Source organism: Cavia porcellus, unplaced genomic scaffold (assembly GCF_034190915.1).
Source record: "Cavia porcellus strain 051 isolate PalLab524CR breed Dunkin Hartley unplaced genomic scaffold, mCavPor4.1 scaffold_16, whole genome shotgun sequence".
Classification (NCBI taxonomy): Eukaryota; Metazoa; Chordata; class Mammalia; order Rodentia; family Caviidae; genus Cavia; species Cavia porcellus.
This window is the reverse complement of record NW_026947499.1, coordinates 32,065,621-32,082,852: the sequence shown is the minus strand read 5'-3', so window position 1 is coordinate 32,082,852 and position 17,232 is coordinate 32,065,621. Positions and strand designations below refer to the sequence as shown.

The 17,232-nt window shown below is 48.9% G+C and overlaps 2 protein-coding genes across 7 annotated transcripts in view; one reads left to right on the top strand and one right to left on the bottom strand.

Annotated features, from left to right (window-relative positions):
- The window catches only part of Lmf1 (lipase maturation factor 1), a 111,133-nt gene that overhangs the window by 47,367 nt on the left and 46,534 nt on the right, over positions 1-17,232 (top strand). For all 3 annotated transcript variants that reach the window (XM_003478086.5, XM_063226247.1, XM_063226248.1), the window contains one exon: positions 12,969-13,117. In XM_003478086.5, coding sequence (XP_003478134.2) covers positions 12,969-13,117 — 149 coding nt within the window. The remainder of the gene's footprint in view (positions 1-12,968; positions 13,118-17,232) is intronic.
- The window catches only part of LOC111754000 (uncharacterized), a 105,493-nt gene continuing 98,111 nt past the window's right edge, over positions 9,851-17,232 (bottom strand). For all 4 annotated transcript variants that reach the window (XR_010039778.1, XR_010039779.1, XR_002788737.2 and 1 more), the window contains one exon: positions 9,851-10,286. The gene's annotated coding sequence lies outside the window, so the exon portion shown is untranslated. The remainder of the gene's footprint in view (positions 10,287-17,232) is intronic.

Genomic DNA, 17,232 nt, shown 5'->3' with positions numbered 1-17,232 from the left:
TCTTTCTATGGAGGCTGGGTGGGCACAGGGACAACATACCCAGGTTCCTGACCTTGCCTTAGCTTGTCCCAAGTGCTGTGGGCTGTAGCTGATTCCACTGACCCAAACCAAATAGTGGCCCATCCTGCAGTGCTAGCTGCAGGCCCTTGGACTATCTGCTTCCAAGCTGCAGAGCTCTGAAGAATCGGCAACAGCCAAGACAACCAGTGTGGTCCTGGCCATGCTACAGGGCCCAGTCAGGACAGAGATTCCATACTCTTCCAAGTCCTTAGGGTGTGCAATCCTGCAGGGACTAGCTGGCTTTCACAGCAGTGTATCCGGAGGCTTTCAGTCTAAGTGCTGTCTGGTCCATTGTCTTCACCTTATGCAAATTACATGTTGTTTTAGAAATGAACTTCAATCTTCACTAATGGAATCTCATACTCTTATTGAGTCCTTTGACTTCAGTATCTGGATCTGAAAGAGCTGGTACCATTAAACCCATTTGGCTCATCTCAGGAAATGGGCAGTTCTTTTTTTCTCCTTTTGATTGTGTCAAAATCAGCAGTAATAGTCATCATCCCCCAACAAAAATAACAGCCAAAAAACATCATAAGAAGCACAGATGACCAGCAGGTCCAAATCAGTGGACAAAGCAAAGAGACCAACTAGTACAGTATGAGCCAGTGGATGCTCAACACTGCCTGTAACTGCCAGGTACAGGAGCTGGGTAGCAGTTCCCTCCTCATTACTCAACACAGGATTGGAGCAGAAGCCTAATTCCTTAGGGAGTGTGGCCATTTACTCTGGGAAGTGTCCATGGGCAGTGCTTGCCTCAGTGGATGCCTCAGGTGGTGGTGCTGGGCATGGCCTGAGCCATGTCTTGGTCTATGGAGCAATTCCTTCTTCCACATGAGGCTGAGGGGTTTCCTTATTCCCAGTCTCAGGGTCCAGTTGTCAGTCTCTTTGGGTGGCAGACCTCTTTAAATGTAGAACTTCTGTTTTGCTTGGGAAAAACATGATTATGGCTTTTTCGTTTGTTTGTTTGCTTGTTTGTTGAGACAGGATTTTATTGTGCAGTTCAGGTTGGCCTTGAACTCACTTTGTAGCCTAGGCTGGCCTTGAACCCATGACCATCCTCTTGCCTTAGCCTCCTGAGTGCTATGATTACAGGCATGTGCTACAGTGCCTAATCTAAAAACATGATTTTTGAAATGTTTTCTGAGTTAGGTACCAGGCTAAATGCCTACAGGAACTCACATGACTGCCTACCTGTACCTGACATCCCTGTCAGGGGGAGCTTTGCTCTGTGATCATGCTAAACATGTGTGCTGCTTCCCAGAGGATCCAGCATTGACACCCATGACCTGTGCCTCCATGTAGGACTTTGCCTCAGTGGCTAGAGAATGGCCACCATGACCATGAGTGACAGCAACAGTTCATGCTGTGTCCCCACTGGAGGCTACTTCCAGTTGGTCATGGGAGACAGACTTTCTTCAGCAGCAACCTTTTTTTGACAGGCAGCCTGTTCCACCTTTGTGGTGTGACTTAAGGCATGAAGTCACTATCTTACCCTCTGATGTATAGCTAGAAGAAAGTGCTTTGTTTTCACTGGGTGCCTTTTAGGCTTGTGTGTGATTTAAAACAAAAACAAAAAATGAACCACATTCTGCCCTTGACCAGCTCAAAAAAATGCCCTGACAATTCCTACAGAATGAGGCCTGAGGCTTTGCCTCTGGTGAAAACTGCTTCCTACTTGCATGGTTTGCTGACCCTGTTGCCTTCCTAGATTAGCCATGCCAGCCTTTCTCTCCAAGCAACTGGTCTGCTCCTGCTGTTGGTGACACTGCAGAACTGCCAGAGGCAGCCTGTTGTCTTGAGGAAGGACAAGACAGCCTCTGCTTCTGTTTCCCTAGCGCTGATGGAGCCACCTGCCACTCTGTGTCGGTTCTCTGGAGGCCCTGAGTCATTTTCCTCTAACTGTTTTTGGAGACTTCTGTTTTCTCATAGTTTGATTAGCATGTGTCTACTTTTAAACATTGTGCTTATGATTCACTGAGGTTCTTAAACCTGTAATTTATGTCTTACCAAACTTGGATAATTTTTGCTAGTATTTTCTCAGTTTTGTTCTATCCTATGTTCTCTGATTGTGACTGCAAGTGTGTGAGGCTTGTGAGGCCCCGGTATGTTCTCAAGGCTCTATTCTCTTCATCTTTAAAACCTCTCTTCTTTAGAATGAATAATCTTGACCTATCTTCATGTTCACTGCCTTTTATTCTCTCCATTCTGCTATTAAACTTAACAGTTCTAGAATTTTTCAGTTCTAGAAAATGTTTAGCTTCTTTTTTATAGGTCTGTTTCTCTGTGAGTTTTCTGATCATTTTATGCCATGTAAGTGTGTTTTCCTCTTCATCCTCATGGGAGCTTCACTACTTCAGCTGTGATGCTTGCATCACTGGGTCCAGAGTGAAATGTACTGTGTGTGGCTCATCCTGAAGTGCCATGGGGAGACGTCAGTGCTGGTGTGGACGGAAGCTCATGACAAGTATTAGCCTCCAAGGAGAACTTCGGGGCATTGGGGGCAGAACCTCGGTCTGAAACCTTAAGAAAGAAGGAGGCCCAGGCCAGTGCACCCAGGTCCACTTACTCCATCTTCCCTCTGAATCTCTGTGATCACTGTGTGGCATTTCCCTTGGACTGCTCATATTGCTGACCTAGCTAAAATACAGCATTTAAGTGATCTATGCAAGAAAGCTGTCTGGGGCTGGGTGTATAGCTCAATGGCACAACACCTGCCTGGTATTCTCAAGGGCCTGAGTTCAATTCCCAGTATAAAAGAGAGGGAGAAGAGGAAAGAGAGAGAGAGAGTGAAAGGAAGCAAGCAAGCTGTCTGAAAATTTTTCCTGAACATCAAGGGTGGGCTGCCATTGTGGCCGAGGATGTCAGCTGTCACTGTGGCACTGACAGGATCGCTGGATCTAGTCTGGTTGAGATGCTACCTGTGCAGGCCTTATACACCCACACTGTGGCATGCATATATTGGTGGCCTAGAGTAAGTGGTAGGGAGGCTTTCCCCAGCCCTGGTGCTGCCTGTCACCACAGACATGGGGTAGGGCTAAAGATGACTTGCTGTCAAAAGTGTGAAGACACCATGGCCATATGCTGCTGCAGACACTGGGGAGCAGAGAAAGAGCAGTATGTCCATCATAGCTCCCAGCAGGGCTGCTTTATGTAAGACAGAGGCCACAGGACTGCCTTAACCTCTTCCCTGCCCTACTGCTTGGCCTTAGCCACTGGCCTGACCTCTCCCCTGTCCACTGCCCTCTTCCCTGACCACTCATCTGGCCTTGCCTTGTCCACTGATCAGGATTTACTCTGACCTCTGGCCCAGCCAGTTCTCTGTCTGCTACCATGGCCTCTGCCCTGTCCTGGCACATGTGGTAGAGGTGTAGTGATTCCTACCTGTTGTGCAGGTGTATTGACCTTGGTGGCCTTATGGTTAACAAGCATATTGTATGGAAACTGGGCACACCAGTCCCCATATGCAATGAACCCAACCATCAGCTGCATTAAAGATGCCTAGAAAAGAGTAATGTCTGAAATTCAGAGAAAAGGACCCCATTTTTGCAGCATGACTCACACAGACACCAAATTGGGTCATTGATTCCTTGCCCTCACTCCCGACCCACCCAGGTTTCGGAGCCTTGCAGGAACAAGAGACCCTCCCTTGGGCAGAGATGGCATTGCCTATGCATGTGAGCTGGAGGCAGGGGTACATGAGCCAGCCCAGCTACAGCTCCAGCATAAGCCAGCTGCCACATGGCACCCCAAGCAGGTGTGCTCCCAGAGTGGCTAAGAGCTGGTCTAGACTAGGCTAGTGTCCACTGCAGGGACACTAGCCTCACACAGCCACCAAGATTTACATTCATTTGAATCCAAGTTTAAAATTTTAAATTTCCTCCCCATTTTGAACAACCAGAGGTCTGTGTGAGACACCATAGGCCCATGCCACAGACAGAGCCTGGAGTGGTGTGACAGACTTTCCTCAGACTCTCCTGGGTCAATCTGTACCTGGGCAGGCTGTGGCTAATCTCCAGGCACAGGAAGCAAAAGACAGAGTGGTCATGCACTGTACCCTACAGCCTGATATATGGCAAATATTTAGAATATATTAATCCAAAAACATCTTTGTTGCTAAGTCTAATTTCCCCTGACAGGAAACATTTTTGTATTTATCCAAAACCAGTGAAGCCAGCTAAGGTCATTACCAGGGATGTCGTTTTGTTTCCAGGCTAGCAAACGACACCTGCACAGGTCTGAAAAGCAGGCACCCCCAGGGCCGGAAGTCTAGTCGTCATGGCAGCCAAGCTTTCTTTTCTTTTCTTTCTTTCTTTCTTTCTTTCTTTCTTTCTTTCTTTCTCTCTCTCTCTCTCTCTCTCTCTCTCTCTCTCTCTAAGCTTTTTCTTTTGGAAATCAAGCATTAACAAGCACTGTGACCTAGCGCTACTGAGAGTCCCTTCAAGGACACGTAGGTTACAGGGTCACTTCTTGTTTCTCTGCGGCGCCAAAGACATCCTTAAAATATATGCACTATTAACAATTTGCTAAACACTTAATAATTGGAAGCTTACAGTTTGTCATATTTCTGTTTAAAAATAAAACCTTTAACCAGGTCTTTCAGAAACACCTACTTGTTAGAAAATGTGCTTCTATTTAGATCTGATCTCTGACATAGATTTACCCCCTGCTGGCTTCCCTCCCAGCTCTGTGGTGTTTCTTCCGAGCTTCCTGGCAGCAAGAACAGCAGCGCTCACAGAACTTGTTCCCTTGAGAGACACGTGACCTGAAGGCCCGCAAGGCTGGTAGGGTTTGTGTGCATCTGGAGATTCCAGTGCTGAGCCTTACTCAGAACAGCCTGGGGCGCTGCAGCTGGTCAGAACAGGCAGAATGGGGGTGGGAAAGGGCCTAGCTTCAATCCTTCCCACAGGGACACCACTGGAGTCAGTATTTCCCAGCTCCCCAACGGCTGCCTCAGAGGATAAGGCTGAGCAGCACTGTGTGGCTGTCCCTGAGAAGCAGGAGCAGCCATTGGCATGGGCAAGGCCCCTTAGCAGGGTCCCTGTGGCTGCTAGTGAGAAACACCACTCTCAGGGACTCATGGCTGCAGTGAATAGATGAGGCTGCCTAGGGACCACATGCCCACCGTGCATTTGGGGTTGAGAGATGGTAGTCAGAAATGACCAGGCCCGAGTGCTCTGGGTCTGTTCATAGTGGGGCTACTCCTGGGGTTGAATCTCCATCACAGACACTTGAGAGGCAGGAGGCTGAACGCTTTAAAAGTGGCTTTGCAGAGCAGGGAATGTAAGAAAAAAGCAGATCCAAGCTGTCAGAGGATTTGAGAAAAGTGACAAGCATGAATCCCTGGGCTCCTGGGATGTTTCCAGCTGAGAAGGGAAGGCTCATTGTTGCTGGGAGCCCGGGTGATGCCATGCCAACAGAGCAGTCGATGGTTGGACACTCACCCTGAGGTCAGACACATGGAGGGGCAGGTCCCCAGCTTTGCAGGCCTGCAGCCTCCACCATGATGTGAGCTTGGGCTGTACCTCTCATTAATCTGTACCATCTGGCCCAGCGAGCTTCTGTAGCAGAGAGCTCCTTTCCTTACTAGCAATATGCAAAACAAGATGTTGGTATGCTATCTCATAACTTTTCATCCTAAAATATAACCTATAAAAATTAAGGAAACTTTTAAAAGCTCCTGGCTCCCTCCAGGGCCATCATTAGAAGCCCCTGGGGTGGCAGAGGGCGGGCAGCTCAGCACTGGAGTGACAGCCAGTCAGAAGGGAGTGCTTTACTCCTTTCTCCCTGTTTTTAACGGCAAAGCTAATGGATTTCCTGTTTCTCACGTGGATGGTGGCTGTCACTTTTGAAGGATTCATCTGTACTATATTTAATTACTCTTTTTTGTAAGTAGTTGAAATAGTTTCGATGGAGCTCATGAGACCTGGTTGGCATTTTTTTTCTAGAGTGGCCATCAAGAGATGTGTTTCTGAGATGTTTTAAATCACATCTTGTAGTATGGTTCTGACATGGTGGACTCTGGCTCCAAGTGACATCTGCCCTTGTATCTGTATAGACACATGCTACCCTTGTCCAGCTTCTGGCCTGGCACCAGCTCAACCTTGAACCTTCACTCCTCATGACAGCCAGGTACATCTGTGTCCTAGCTGACCCTGGTCTTATAGCAGAGTGACACTGAGCCCAGTGACTGACCTGGAGCAAGTAACTGGGCCCAGGGCTCAGCATCTTCACCTGACAAGAGGATGTGGCCCACCAAGGGATCTTTTGGGCTCCCATACTCTCTCTGCTTCAATACCCTGGGCTCTCCACCTACCAGGCTCCAAATGCCTCCTAGTCTCCTGGGCGATCTGCTCCTTTCTGTGTTCAGCCAGCCCCAAGCCCTACGTCTGATCTCTATTATGGCAGCATTACACCACCGTGAGGACTAGTTGGACGTTGTCTTAAAGTTCCAGCCCCATCACTTCCCTATCTACAACTGTCCTTGCCTGCTGAGTGTTTTTGGTGTTCCCTTTCTCTTGGCCACCTGCCCATGTGCTCCCCACTCCCTTGTTGTTGAATGAGGACTCCACCCTCCCCACCCAGGGCCCAGAGTCAGTGACAGATGCCAGCCAGGACTCTGATGAACCTTCAGATTCCCCTGAACAGAGAGAAGCAATACAGACCCCATCTGCATTAGTTTTATTTGGGGAGCAGGTATCTCTGAACTCAGCTGAGAATGAGCCAGGGCAGGGCCAAGGCAGGTGCCAGCTCTTTGGGCCCCAGTCTGAGATGCTGGAGAACACCTCGCCCAGTATCTGGCTCCTCCTGGTTATCCCCCGCACCCATCCATGACCAGTCTGCCAGCCACAGCCACTATTATCCCAGCCTGAGTATCTTCTCACTACAGTCCCCTCAGGCTCTTCAGAGCAGCCAGCTCTTTGCAGCCTTGATTCAGGGTGAAGCTTTACATTGGTTGGTTTAAAATAGTGGCTATCAAATGATGAGGTACTTCACTGTCCAGGCACTTGAGAGGAGGCTCTTTTCTGGGCCAGTACCAAGGGTGCTAAGGAGGGAGGCCCCAGGTCTGAAACTCTGCATTGGAAACTGCATGCTAGCTGCTTCAGTTTCTGTATGGCACCAGTTATTGCCTTTGGGATGTGAATCAGAGAAATCATGTTTCCCAAAGTCCACAGCAGCAAGAGGAAGAGAGGGAAGAAGGACAGAGATCACAGAGCTGGTTTTCAACTTGGAGAGATGCAGTAGTCCCCGTAGGTAGCAGAGCAGGAGATAAATGTCCTTTCTCAGATGGACCACAAAAAGTAGTAGATCAGGACTGTTTCACTCACCTGGCCTGTCACTGTCCCTCTGTGATGTCCCATTATATTTTCTCCATCCAATGCCTGGGCTGCTTATATATGCTGGGAAGTTGGCACTGAAGCAGGGTCTTTCGTACATACAAGGACATTTGCTTATTCCTGAGAGTGGTCTATACTAGTAGCAGGCACAGGCATTTTGTTGCAAGCTGGAGCCCCTCATCATAAGCACTGGCCTGCCCACACTTGTCCAAATGCCACAGTAGATGTGGCTAGGGCTGAGGTGCCATCTTCCATGTCCCCAGAAAGCCATCCTCCAGTATTCCCAGCATACCACTTAGGCCTTCTACAGTGCTGTGATGTGCTCTGCCTGTACAGCCATCAGTGGCATGACTGTGGGGACATGGAATTACATTTCCCAGATGTCGAGAGTCCAGCCAAGGGTACGTCACATGGAGCTCAGAACCTTGGGAGTTGTCCTAGCAGGTATGGGCTGTGCTTACACTGGGATTTCTAAGCTGAAATGTGCCCCAGGAGGAGGAGAGTGATAGAGCAACTGCCCTGTCACTCCATGCTAGGCATGTGCCACTTCCTCCACCTGCTGGCATTCCTCAGCTGTGTCATTACCACACAGAAAGGTTTTCCAGATGGACACAGAGGCAGATGACCATGGTGGCCAGTGTGGACTATGACTGGAAAAGGCCAGTGCTATCCTTGGGGGTCTGCTGTCCCCCAGTCTGTTTGGGTATGACTGTCCATCCTACAGGCCACTGGACCCCAAAGACATTGGCTGAAGCCACCCAATGTCTCTGTTAGCACTCCATGACTAACCAGAGGATGGCACTAGCTCAGATGTCACCCATTCTCCCAGGGGCACATCCTTGCAGATAGTGAGCAGGTTGGCATGCCCAGGAGACACACAGCCTGGGCACTCCCACCTGTCCTTACTGACTAGGCAGTGTCACACAGCTGCCTCTGCTCAGTATACATTGCCCTGGAGACTCCATTTTCTCAGACTTCAAAGCAGTTTTTCAAGCAGCAGACACTGGTAAAGTTTATAGAACCAGCCACATGTCACTCTTGAGAGCCATCTGCATCAGGCTCTAGCTGGGACTATTCCTGGTTCTCAGCTGATGGTCACCTAATAGTGCCCTTGGCAGGACCTCATCCCTAACATGCACAGCTAGTGCTGGGGAACAGCACAGCCCCCAGGCTCGTGGGGCAGGCAGAGCTCTCCTGAGCTGCACACCCAAGATCATCAAGGAGTCTATTGAAGAGTGAAGGAGCTAGGAGCCTTGTCCTCCAAGGGACCCTGTGTGCAGCCACAGTAGCATGCGGGGCTTGCTCAGCCAGGACAGGTGGTTGGTGGAATTTGGCTGTATGGGGCTTTGTCCCTCTTATGCCCCTATATCCTATAGAAGGTGCCATCTACTCCTGTGAGGACCTGGTATGCTAAGCAAGAGCAGCTGAATGATACCGGCACTTGGCTGCATGGACCCTGAAAGCCACCCCTGGCAATGTGCTGGTTATTTATTTTTTCTGGGGACTCATCCTCCACCATGCTAGAGCAGGGAACAATGGCCTTCCTTGTGCACACGGCACAGCTGCTGAAACTCAACAGGATCCCAGCAGAGAAACAAGCAGGCGGGACTCCAGCCTTCCCTTCCTCCACAGGGTCCACGCAACTCTAGCTTCCCTTGGGAAGCTGCAGCAAGCCACTTTGTGACCTTGGGGTGTGGGAGAAGGAAAAGGGGTTGCACCATAAGAGACCCCAAGCCTAGCTTGGCAGCTGTGCCCTGACTGAACAGGATGGGAATGTTCCATCTACTCAGGATGCCACGGGCGGTCTGAGCAAGCCCTACTGCAAGCAGCCTTCTTCCTGTAAGGCACCTTGTCTCCCATTACCCCAACCCTGTCATCCTGCCTCGTAGCACCAAGGTGTGGCCCTGGCTCTTACCCTTACCATTATGAATCAATCACTCTGACCATTATACCTCCCTAAAGCTGGAATTCTATTCCACACATCTACAAAGCACTTAAGCACTAAACTGGGGGATGTGCCAGGCTACTTGATGGCTATCACCAAGCCAACTCCAAAGGCTACTTGATGGCTATCACCAAGCTACCTGCCCCAGTTGGTGAGAGGTTTCAATGGGGTAAGGATGGTATAACAGTGATGGCAAACCTTTTAAAGGTTTCAGTGATAAAACCTGCTGCTGTATGAGTGCCATAGGTTCGCCACCACTGGCATAGAGGTTGTAGGATGAAGCCACATCTTACTTACAATCCATAGCTGCCTTCCTGTTCATGTTGTATGGGGACAAGTTTGCTCTGCTGCCATCTGGTTCCTGAGTTTTTCTACCTATGAAGTGAGATCAGAGCACTGATCTGTGTTAGCCAGCTTTTTGTTGCTGTGACAGAGTATCTGTGAATAACAAATGAGGAAAGTGTGAGGAGCAGCATGAGGTGGAGACCAGCTGAGACTACCAGGCTTGTGTAAAGGCAAAATGGTGTAGAATTTATTGTGTCTAGGTGCCGGTAGACAGAGGGCAAAATGGCCATCACTGGGGAGCAAAGAGAAGTGGATATTTTTTATAGGGCTTGAAAGAAGGCAAGGGATATTAGTCAGGAAAGTGGTTAGAGTTCCTGGATGTCTTGTGCCTCAGTGGGCAATGTCCTTTGGTATAAATGTTTGGGTGTCTTCAGATGTCTTCAGTTAGTTGGAAGATTTTGTGCTCCCTCTTGTCTCTTTTACAACATCCTGTGTTTGCCAAGGGTACTGCCATTGAGCTGAGAACAATGCATGTGCTGGCAGACAGTTTGGGTGTCGGGAAAGTCATGTCCAAAGTGAGCCTGCCATTAAGGTTTATTTCAGCTCACAGTTTCAGAAGTCTCAGTCCACGGTTGTCTGGCTGGCTCCGTTTGCTGTTAGCTCTGTGGAAAGGGAGAAACATTGTGGCAGAAGGACATGGAAGAGGAAAGCTGGTTGCCTCGTGGCACCAAAAAAGCACAGAAAGGGAGAAGAAAGAGAAATAACTCGGGAGGAAACAGCCAGGAACAAGATGTAGTTCCCAGGGACCCACTCTCTCTTCAACTGGGATCATACCTAAGTTTCCATCACCTTCCAGTAGCCTACTAAATTGTATCAGTAGTTCTATGACCTAGTCACTTTCCCCAGGAGCTCATCAAGCCTTAAAGTACATGACTTTCAGGGACAGTTGAGGTCTAAACCATATCAAGGTACTTCCTCAGAACTTGTCATCCCCTTCCTGGAGCTTACCACCACATTTGCCAGGAGCTTCCCTGACCTGTAGGACCCTCCCATCATTAAATTGCCCACATTATGAGGCACACCCTATGTGAAATGCACCCATATGTAATGCAAATTGTCTCAAGATAAAACCGGAAAAATCGTTATACAGAGGAAACAAAGTCCAGCTTTTGCTGATTGATCCAGAAGAGGGAGCTTGAGGAAGTCTAGGAGCCCAGGTTGTAGGTCTCTATGTCCAGGGCAAGGAAAGCCATCTACAGCCATTATTCTAAAACCCCAATGCCAGCTCAGTGGCATTTTCCACATCTCCCTCTGGAAATGCAGTAGGAAGCTGGGGTGAGAGGCCAGTGCTGCTCCACCTGTAGGTGACTGCTCTCCTAGTAGTCTTCACCTGCACAGAGACTGCTCATCCCAGAGCTTTCTGCAAGCAGGACCACAGTATGGGTGCCTCATGTGAATAGTGGCTCACCTCGCACAATTTTGAGATCTGTCCTGATGGAGCAGTGATTGTCGAGGGGGACATACACACAGTGACTCACAAATCTCTCTAACCCAAAGCCATTGCTGTTTCTCAGTCCCGATTATTGGGTTGGTGCTCTGAAAAGCTTAGTGTATCAGGGAAAATGAAGTCCTCACCCTTTCACCTGGGATTGCAGTTCTCTCTTGACCTTTTGGTGACTATCTACAAATGTATCATCCTGAGCAAGAACCAAAGGCCAGGAAGGTGAGGGGTGCTCACTTTCCTGCCACCCTAGTACAGCTACAGGCTCCCACCTTTGTAGAAATAAACCTAAATGTGTAAAGCAGCTCAAATCTACAGAATTGTTGTAAAAGTAGTAGAGTTCCCATATATCCCACACCCACATTCCTGTTATCAGTACCTTGCATCAGTGTAATACATTCATTGCACCTTGTTAACTGACATCCATACTTTATTCCCATATCCTCAGTTTCCCCTAGTGTCTTTTCCCTGATCCCTGACTCCATCGGGGTCCTGGTGACATTGAGTAGTCATATCTCCTCTAGCGCGTTTGGGCTAATGGTTTCTCATACTTCCTTGTTTTTGAAGCCTGGACAGTTCAAAGTGGTCAGGATTTGTGGGACCCCCTCCCTGAGACCAGGGTTGATCTGTGCCCTCCTGATTAGACAGGTTGTATATGCGTGTGTGTGGACTCAGGTGAGCACCTTCCTGCCACAGCCTACTGCAGATTCATGCCCTGAAGCCCCATCTTACCAAGGGCCGAGCTGTGGTGCCTCCACCTTGAGATGGCTTTCTATTTCCTTCCTGTGCTCTGTGGGAGGAAGAGGATGGAGCCTGTATATTACAGGGAATTCTGCACAGGGGACTTGTCTCTGGTTCCTATTTACTTATCACATCATTGATGTCAGTGTGAACTTACAGGTGTCTATTGCATACTTGGCATTATTCCTCAATGTAATTAGTTTCTGTTTATTAAGTTTTAATTTTCAAATAATTTTAATGTACAGAAAAGTTGCAAGGACAGCAGGAACACTCCCCTCCATCCCCAGGACCCTGTGGTCTCCCCTCTCCATGCTCCCACACACCTACATTACTTCACTGACTCTGAGCTGTTGCACAGTCAGCACATGGGCAGCACATGGCCCTCTCTAGGGTCCTCAGAGCCCAGCTGAGAGCCTGGAGGGGATAGGCATCCCCAACACCCTGGATTGATGAACTAGCAAGGATAAAGCTAGCAGCCACCTCCAGGAAAGGGTTCACCTCACCTCAGTGTATGTGGGTATGTAGAGCTCACCCTGACAGAAGTATCGGGAAGGACTCTTAAGTTTCCTGTAGTCGGTCCCAGAAAGAAAAATAGCTCACTTCCCCCACATATAGGATTAAACTTCCTGTTTCCTCAAAAAACTGACAGTGCCTGCCATTCCATGGCTGCAAGTCTTTCCCAGCGTGTACTCTGTCCTGTGTGGATGTTGTTTAGCTCTGCAGGACTATTCCCACCCTAGTAGACATTGAAGGAAGGATGCCTAGAGCTCTCTGCACACAGACCTCAGGATTGATGGTTATGAATCCAGGTATAGGCTCAGATACGATGCTTTGCAGTATCCTGCAGGGATGGCAGGCATCATCTGAATGGGGCAAGGTGGGGCCTCTCCTAAACTTACAAGCCTCTCCTGCCCAAGTGCTGGGTCCCTCAAGTAGAGCTGCAGATCTTGGATCTCATTTTCCCTGAAGACATTCAGTGACCCTAGCCTTTTCTGTCTCAGTCCTGTTTTAAGCACTATTTGCAGCTTAACTGAGCTTGTGAAGTGATTTTTCGATGCATTTTCTCCCATTAACTTTTGTATATCTCCTGCTGTTGTTCTAGGATGGGAGTCACAGCTGCTGGAAACTGGGTTCCTGGGGATCTTCCTCTGCCCCCTTTGGACACTGTCTCGGCTGCCCAAATATACCCCCACGTCCTGGGTTGTCCTGTGGGGCTTCCGGTGGCTGATTTTCAGGATCATGCTTGGAGCAGTAAGTAGAATTTCTGTTTGACTATTTGGAAGGCAAAACCACCCAGAACATTCCAGGTGGCTCTGGAGCTGTGCTAATTGCTATGAGCAGGATACTTCCTCCTAACCTGTGCTGCCCTCTCATGGCCTGGCCCATGCCAAGCACTGAGACTGCACCTCTCCCAGCAACAGTCATCCTTGGGAAACAGCTGCTGCTTCAGTCCATTTCTGGAGACTTCAAGAGGAGCTGCTGGACTCTCTTTCTCTACCTTCCTATCCCGGCACATCTGAAAGTGCCAAGGTCATTTTTAAATGGTAAAATAACTGCTGCGGCAAATGAGTGAACATGTTGCTGTGTAAAGAAGGAAACACATGACCTATAAAACTCAGACCAGGGAAGCCACAGCTGCTGCTCTCCATGTACTGGCAAGCGTTCTGTCTTGGGCATACCTTGTTTAGGCTTGGGGCTATCTCTTAAAATCTGGGTGTGTTCAGAGTTTCTGTGTGATCCAGGAGACCTGTTATCCAGAGGCCCTGTGATATGTTACACACTTTGCCTGGCCAACTACCCTATCCTTGTGTGTTTGCATACCACTGGGGTCCTGTACCAGGCCTTTTCGGTGCCTGTCTTTTTATGCTTGCTGCTTTCAACTCCACTGATGTCTGTCTGTCTGTCTTTCTTTCTTTCTTTCCTTTCTTTCTCTCTTCTCTTTCTCTCCCTCCCTCCCTCTCTCGCTTTCTGTCTCTGTCTCTCCCCCCCCCCCATACTGGAGATTGAGCCCTTCTTATTTTTTAAAATTTTTATTATTTATTTTATTTTGTTGAGACAGAGTCTCTCTGTGTACTTCAGAATGGCCTTGAATTCACTATGTAACCCAGGCTATCCTCAAATTCATGATGATCCTCCTGCCTCAGCCTCCCAAATGCTGGGATTACAGGTGTCCACCATCATTCCCAGCCCTCAGCCCCTTTTAATTTTTGTTTTTTAGGGAGACAAGATCTTGCTCAATTGCTAAGTTGCTTAGACTGGACTTGAACTTACAGTTCTCCTGCCTCACCTTCCCAGTGTACTTAGATAATAGAGGGTACCCCCATGTCTGGCTGCACTGAGTTTTTCAAAACAAAGCAGTGAGGGACCTACAAAGAGGATCTTCTTGCCTCTTGGGATGAAGATGTGTGGGTGGCTGGTATCCCCTTTCTTCCTGTCATGCTGACTTAGAACTTGGCCCCAGTATCCCTGCAGTACGAAAGTCATCTCAGTGATGCATGATGGGACACATCATTGCTTAACACATCACATGAAGAAACTCAGAAGGCATGTGGAGGGGTTCAAGGGATACCTGGCAAGTCATTTCTAGGGCCATGGATTCTCCAGTAGCCTTCCCAGATTGTTGTTTTTAGGGGGGGACATTGGAAGCCACTAATTCCCAAGATCCCACTCACTCTTCACTATCTGAGGCCTATCATCTGGGTGCAATGGCTGGCTACTTCTCTATCTCTGCTTATGTGGGCCAAGGGCTTCCTGGAAGGTGCTGCAAGGGGCCAGTATGACCAACTACATCTACTCAACAGGTGACCAGCAGTCCCTGCTGCCCATGAGGAGCTGGGGCCTCTCCCAGCCCATGTCCTGGCCAGGCTGGGAGAGTGAGAGGCCATAGCAGCCAAATGGGAAGGCAGGCAGGTGTGCACAAACCACAAAAAAGCAAATGGAGATGATGTGGCTGTTAGTTCCCCGCACTGGGGAACATAAATAATACAGATAGTTGTAAGGTGCTATTGGGTCCCAGCAGTGTCTGTCTCCCAACCCCACAGCAGAAACATCTGTTATCAAGACCATATGGCACTGAGGATATAGATGGGGCCTCTATGGCTCCTGTTGGTACAGTCAGTATTCATGGCCTTCACTGTCCCTTGGGACGATGCAATTGTTTTAGCCAGTCTGTTTCCTTTAGACTTCAGCTCAGGCTTCTGCCACGCTAGTGCTAGTCGCACAAGGATGTTTGAAATATTCCAAAGACAAATGAACGGAGTTTCCTTGGGTAAGGTGGGACCTTGGAATGGAGCTGAGCTATGGAGAGAAGCCCACCCCTGTAGAAAAGTTAAGCTCCTGGGAGAAGCCCAGCTTTAGGAGAAGACCAACCCTAGGAAGAAGACAAGCTCTGGGGAGAACCTGAGCTTTAGGGAAAAGTTGCCTAGAGAAAAGCCAGCTCTGGGGGAAAATCTAGATCTGTGGGAGCTCTGGGGAAAACTCAGCTCTGTAGAGAAGCCCTGAGGAGAAACTGAGTTCTAAGAGGAAGCCCAGACTTCGGGAGAAGCTTGGCTGTGGAACAGAAGCCAAGCCTCAAGCAAGATTCCTGGCCTTGTAAATAAGCCCAGCTCTGGGGAAGAAGTTGAGTTCTGAGGAAAAGAGCTCTGTAGAAAAGCTGAGCTTTGGAGGAGAAGATGAGCTGTAGGGGAAAAGCCAAGCTCCAGGGAGAAGCCCAGTTCTGGAAGAGAAACCTAGCCCTGAGAAGCGGAGTCTTGAGAAACCCAGCTCTGGAGGAGAAGCTTAGCCCCATAGAGAATCCCAGTTCTGGAGAAAAAGCCAAGTCCTGGGGAGAAGCAGAGTCCTGAGGAGAAGCTTAGCTCTGGGAGAGAAGTTCAACCCTGTGGAGAATGCCAATTCTAGGGGCAAGCAGAACCCTGGGGACAAGCCCAGGTTTCTGCAAAGAAACCATCAACCTGCTCTGTACACAGTTCTGGTGCCAAGAGTTGAATGAACCCCCAAGATGCTTGGCAGAATGCAATAAGTCATTAGCACTTTCTGAAGTGCCTTTTATGGCATTTTGATTGACTGTTAACACCAGCTGGATAAAAATTACCAGGTGCACTAAAAGGTATAATTACCCGACACAGTCTTAGGTTGGATATTATTAATCTTTCTTCAGAGGGAAGCAGAAAGAGAGTGTTGTGTTGATAAGAGATTGGCAGCTGCACATCTCTATCTGTGAGGTGGGCAGATGTGGCAAGTCTAACCCTCCTGTGACTCTGCCACCTGGCTTAGACTTGGGCCCTGGGATTGCTGAGACTTGTGCTCAAGACTGGCACATGCTTTTGGTGATCTGGCAGTCTCACATGCCCTGAAAACTGGTTGCTTCCTTGGAGCTGAGTTTCAGAGGGAGTCCTGTGGCCAGGGTATGGCACAAAAGAGAGAAAGTGCAGCCTGTGTGCTTGGGAAGCCCAGCTGGATGTGGCACCTGTGCCATTCCCAAGGGTTCCTGCACATAGCCATATGGCTGACACAGGTTCCCTGCTCCCTGTAAGGCCAACTGCTGTCACATCAGTCCTGGGTAGTGTGGTTGGGGTTTGCAGGGCCTCACCAGGGCTTCTTCAGAGACCATATTCTTGGCCATGGGATAAGGGAGAAATAGGCAGAGAAATAGGGCAATTGTGTTGGGTGGAGGTCACTGAGGGTCACGGTTTATGTGCAGGAGAGCTCTGTGAGTTAATGCCAATGATATACAATGAACTTGACCTCTCTTCTGCTGGAGTCTGACAAAGAATGCAGAACCTTAATCTCAGCATCAGAAGTTGTTAGCTAGCCCTCACCCAGGGCGTTCTTCCAAACCATCCACCAGCATTTATACAATGTCAAAGTCACAGGATCCAAGAAAGACTGAAGTCAGTCTTAGGGACAGGAAAGCTGTGCACAGTGTGGCACTAGGAGTGGACTCTAGGGCAGAAGGACATTGAGAGGGCAGAGGGCAGAGAGGACATTGAGAGGGCAGAGACTGGTGAGATTCAGAAGAAAGAGGTTCTTGACAGTTGCGCATTGATTCCCCTTTGTGGATGTGATATGTGTCATCCTGATAAGGAGGGATGCTGAGTCCTTGTCTTAGTTACTTTTCTCATTCTGAGACAAAATGCCTGACCCAAAGTTAGAAGAGGAAAGGTTTATTTTGGTGCAAAGTTTGTAGAGGTTTCAGTCCATAGTTAGCTGACTTCAAAGAAGGTTGACATGGCAGTGGGGCATCACAGAGGAAAAGTAGTTCATGGCAGGCAGAAGACAACAAGCAGTGAAATAGCAAAACAGTGGCAAACACAGAAAACAGCCCTCTCCTGTCCTTGTAGTCTACCCTGGCTACACATCCTTGGGGC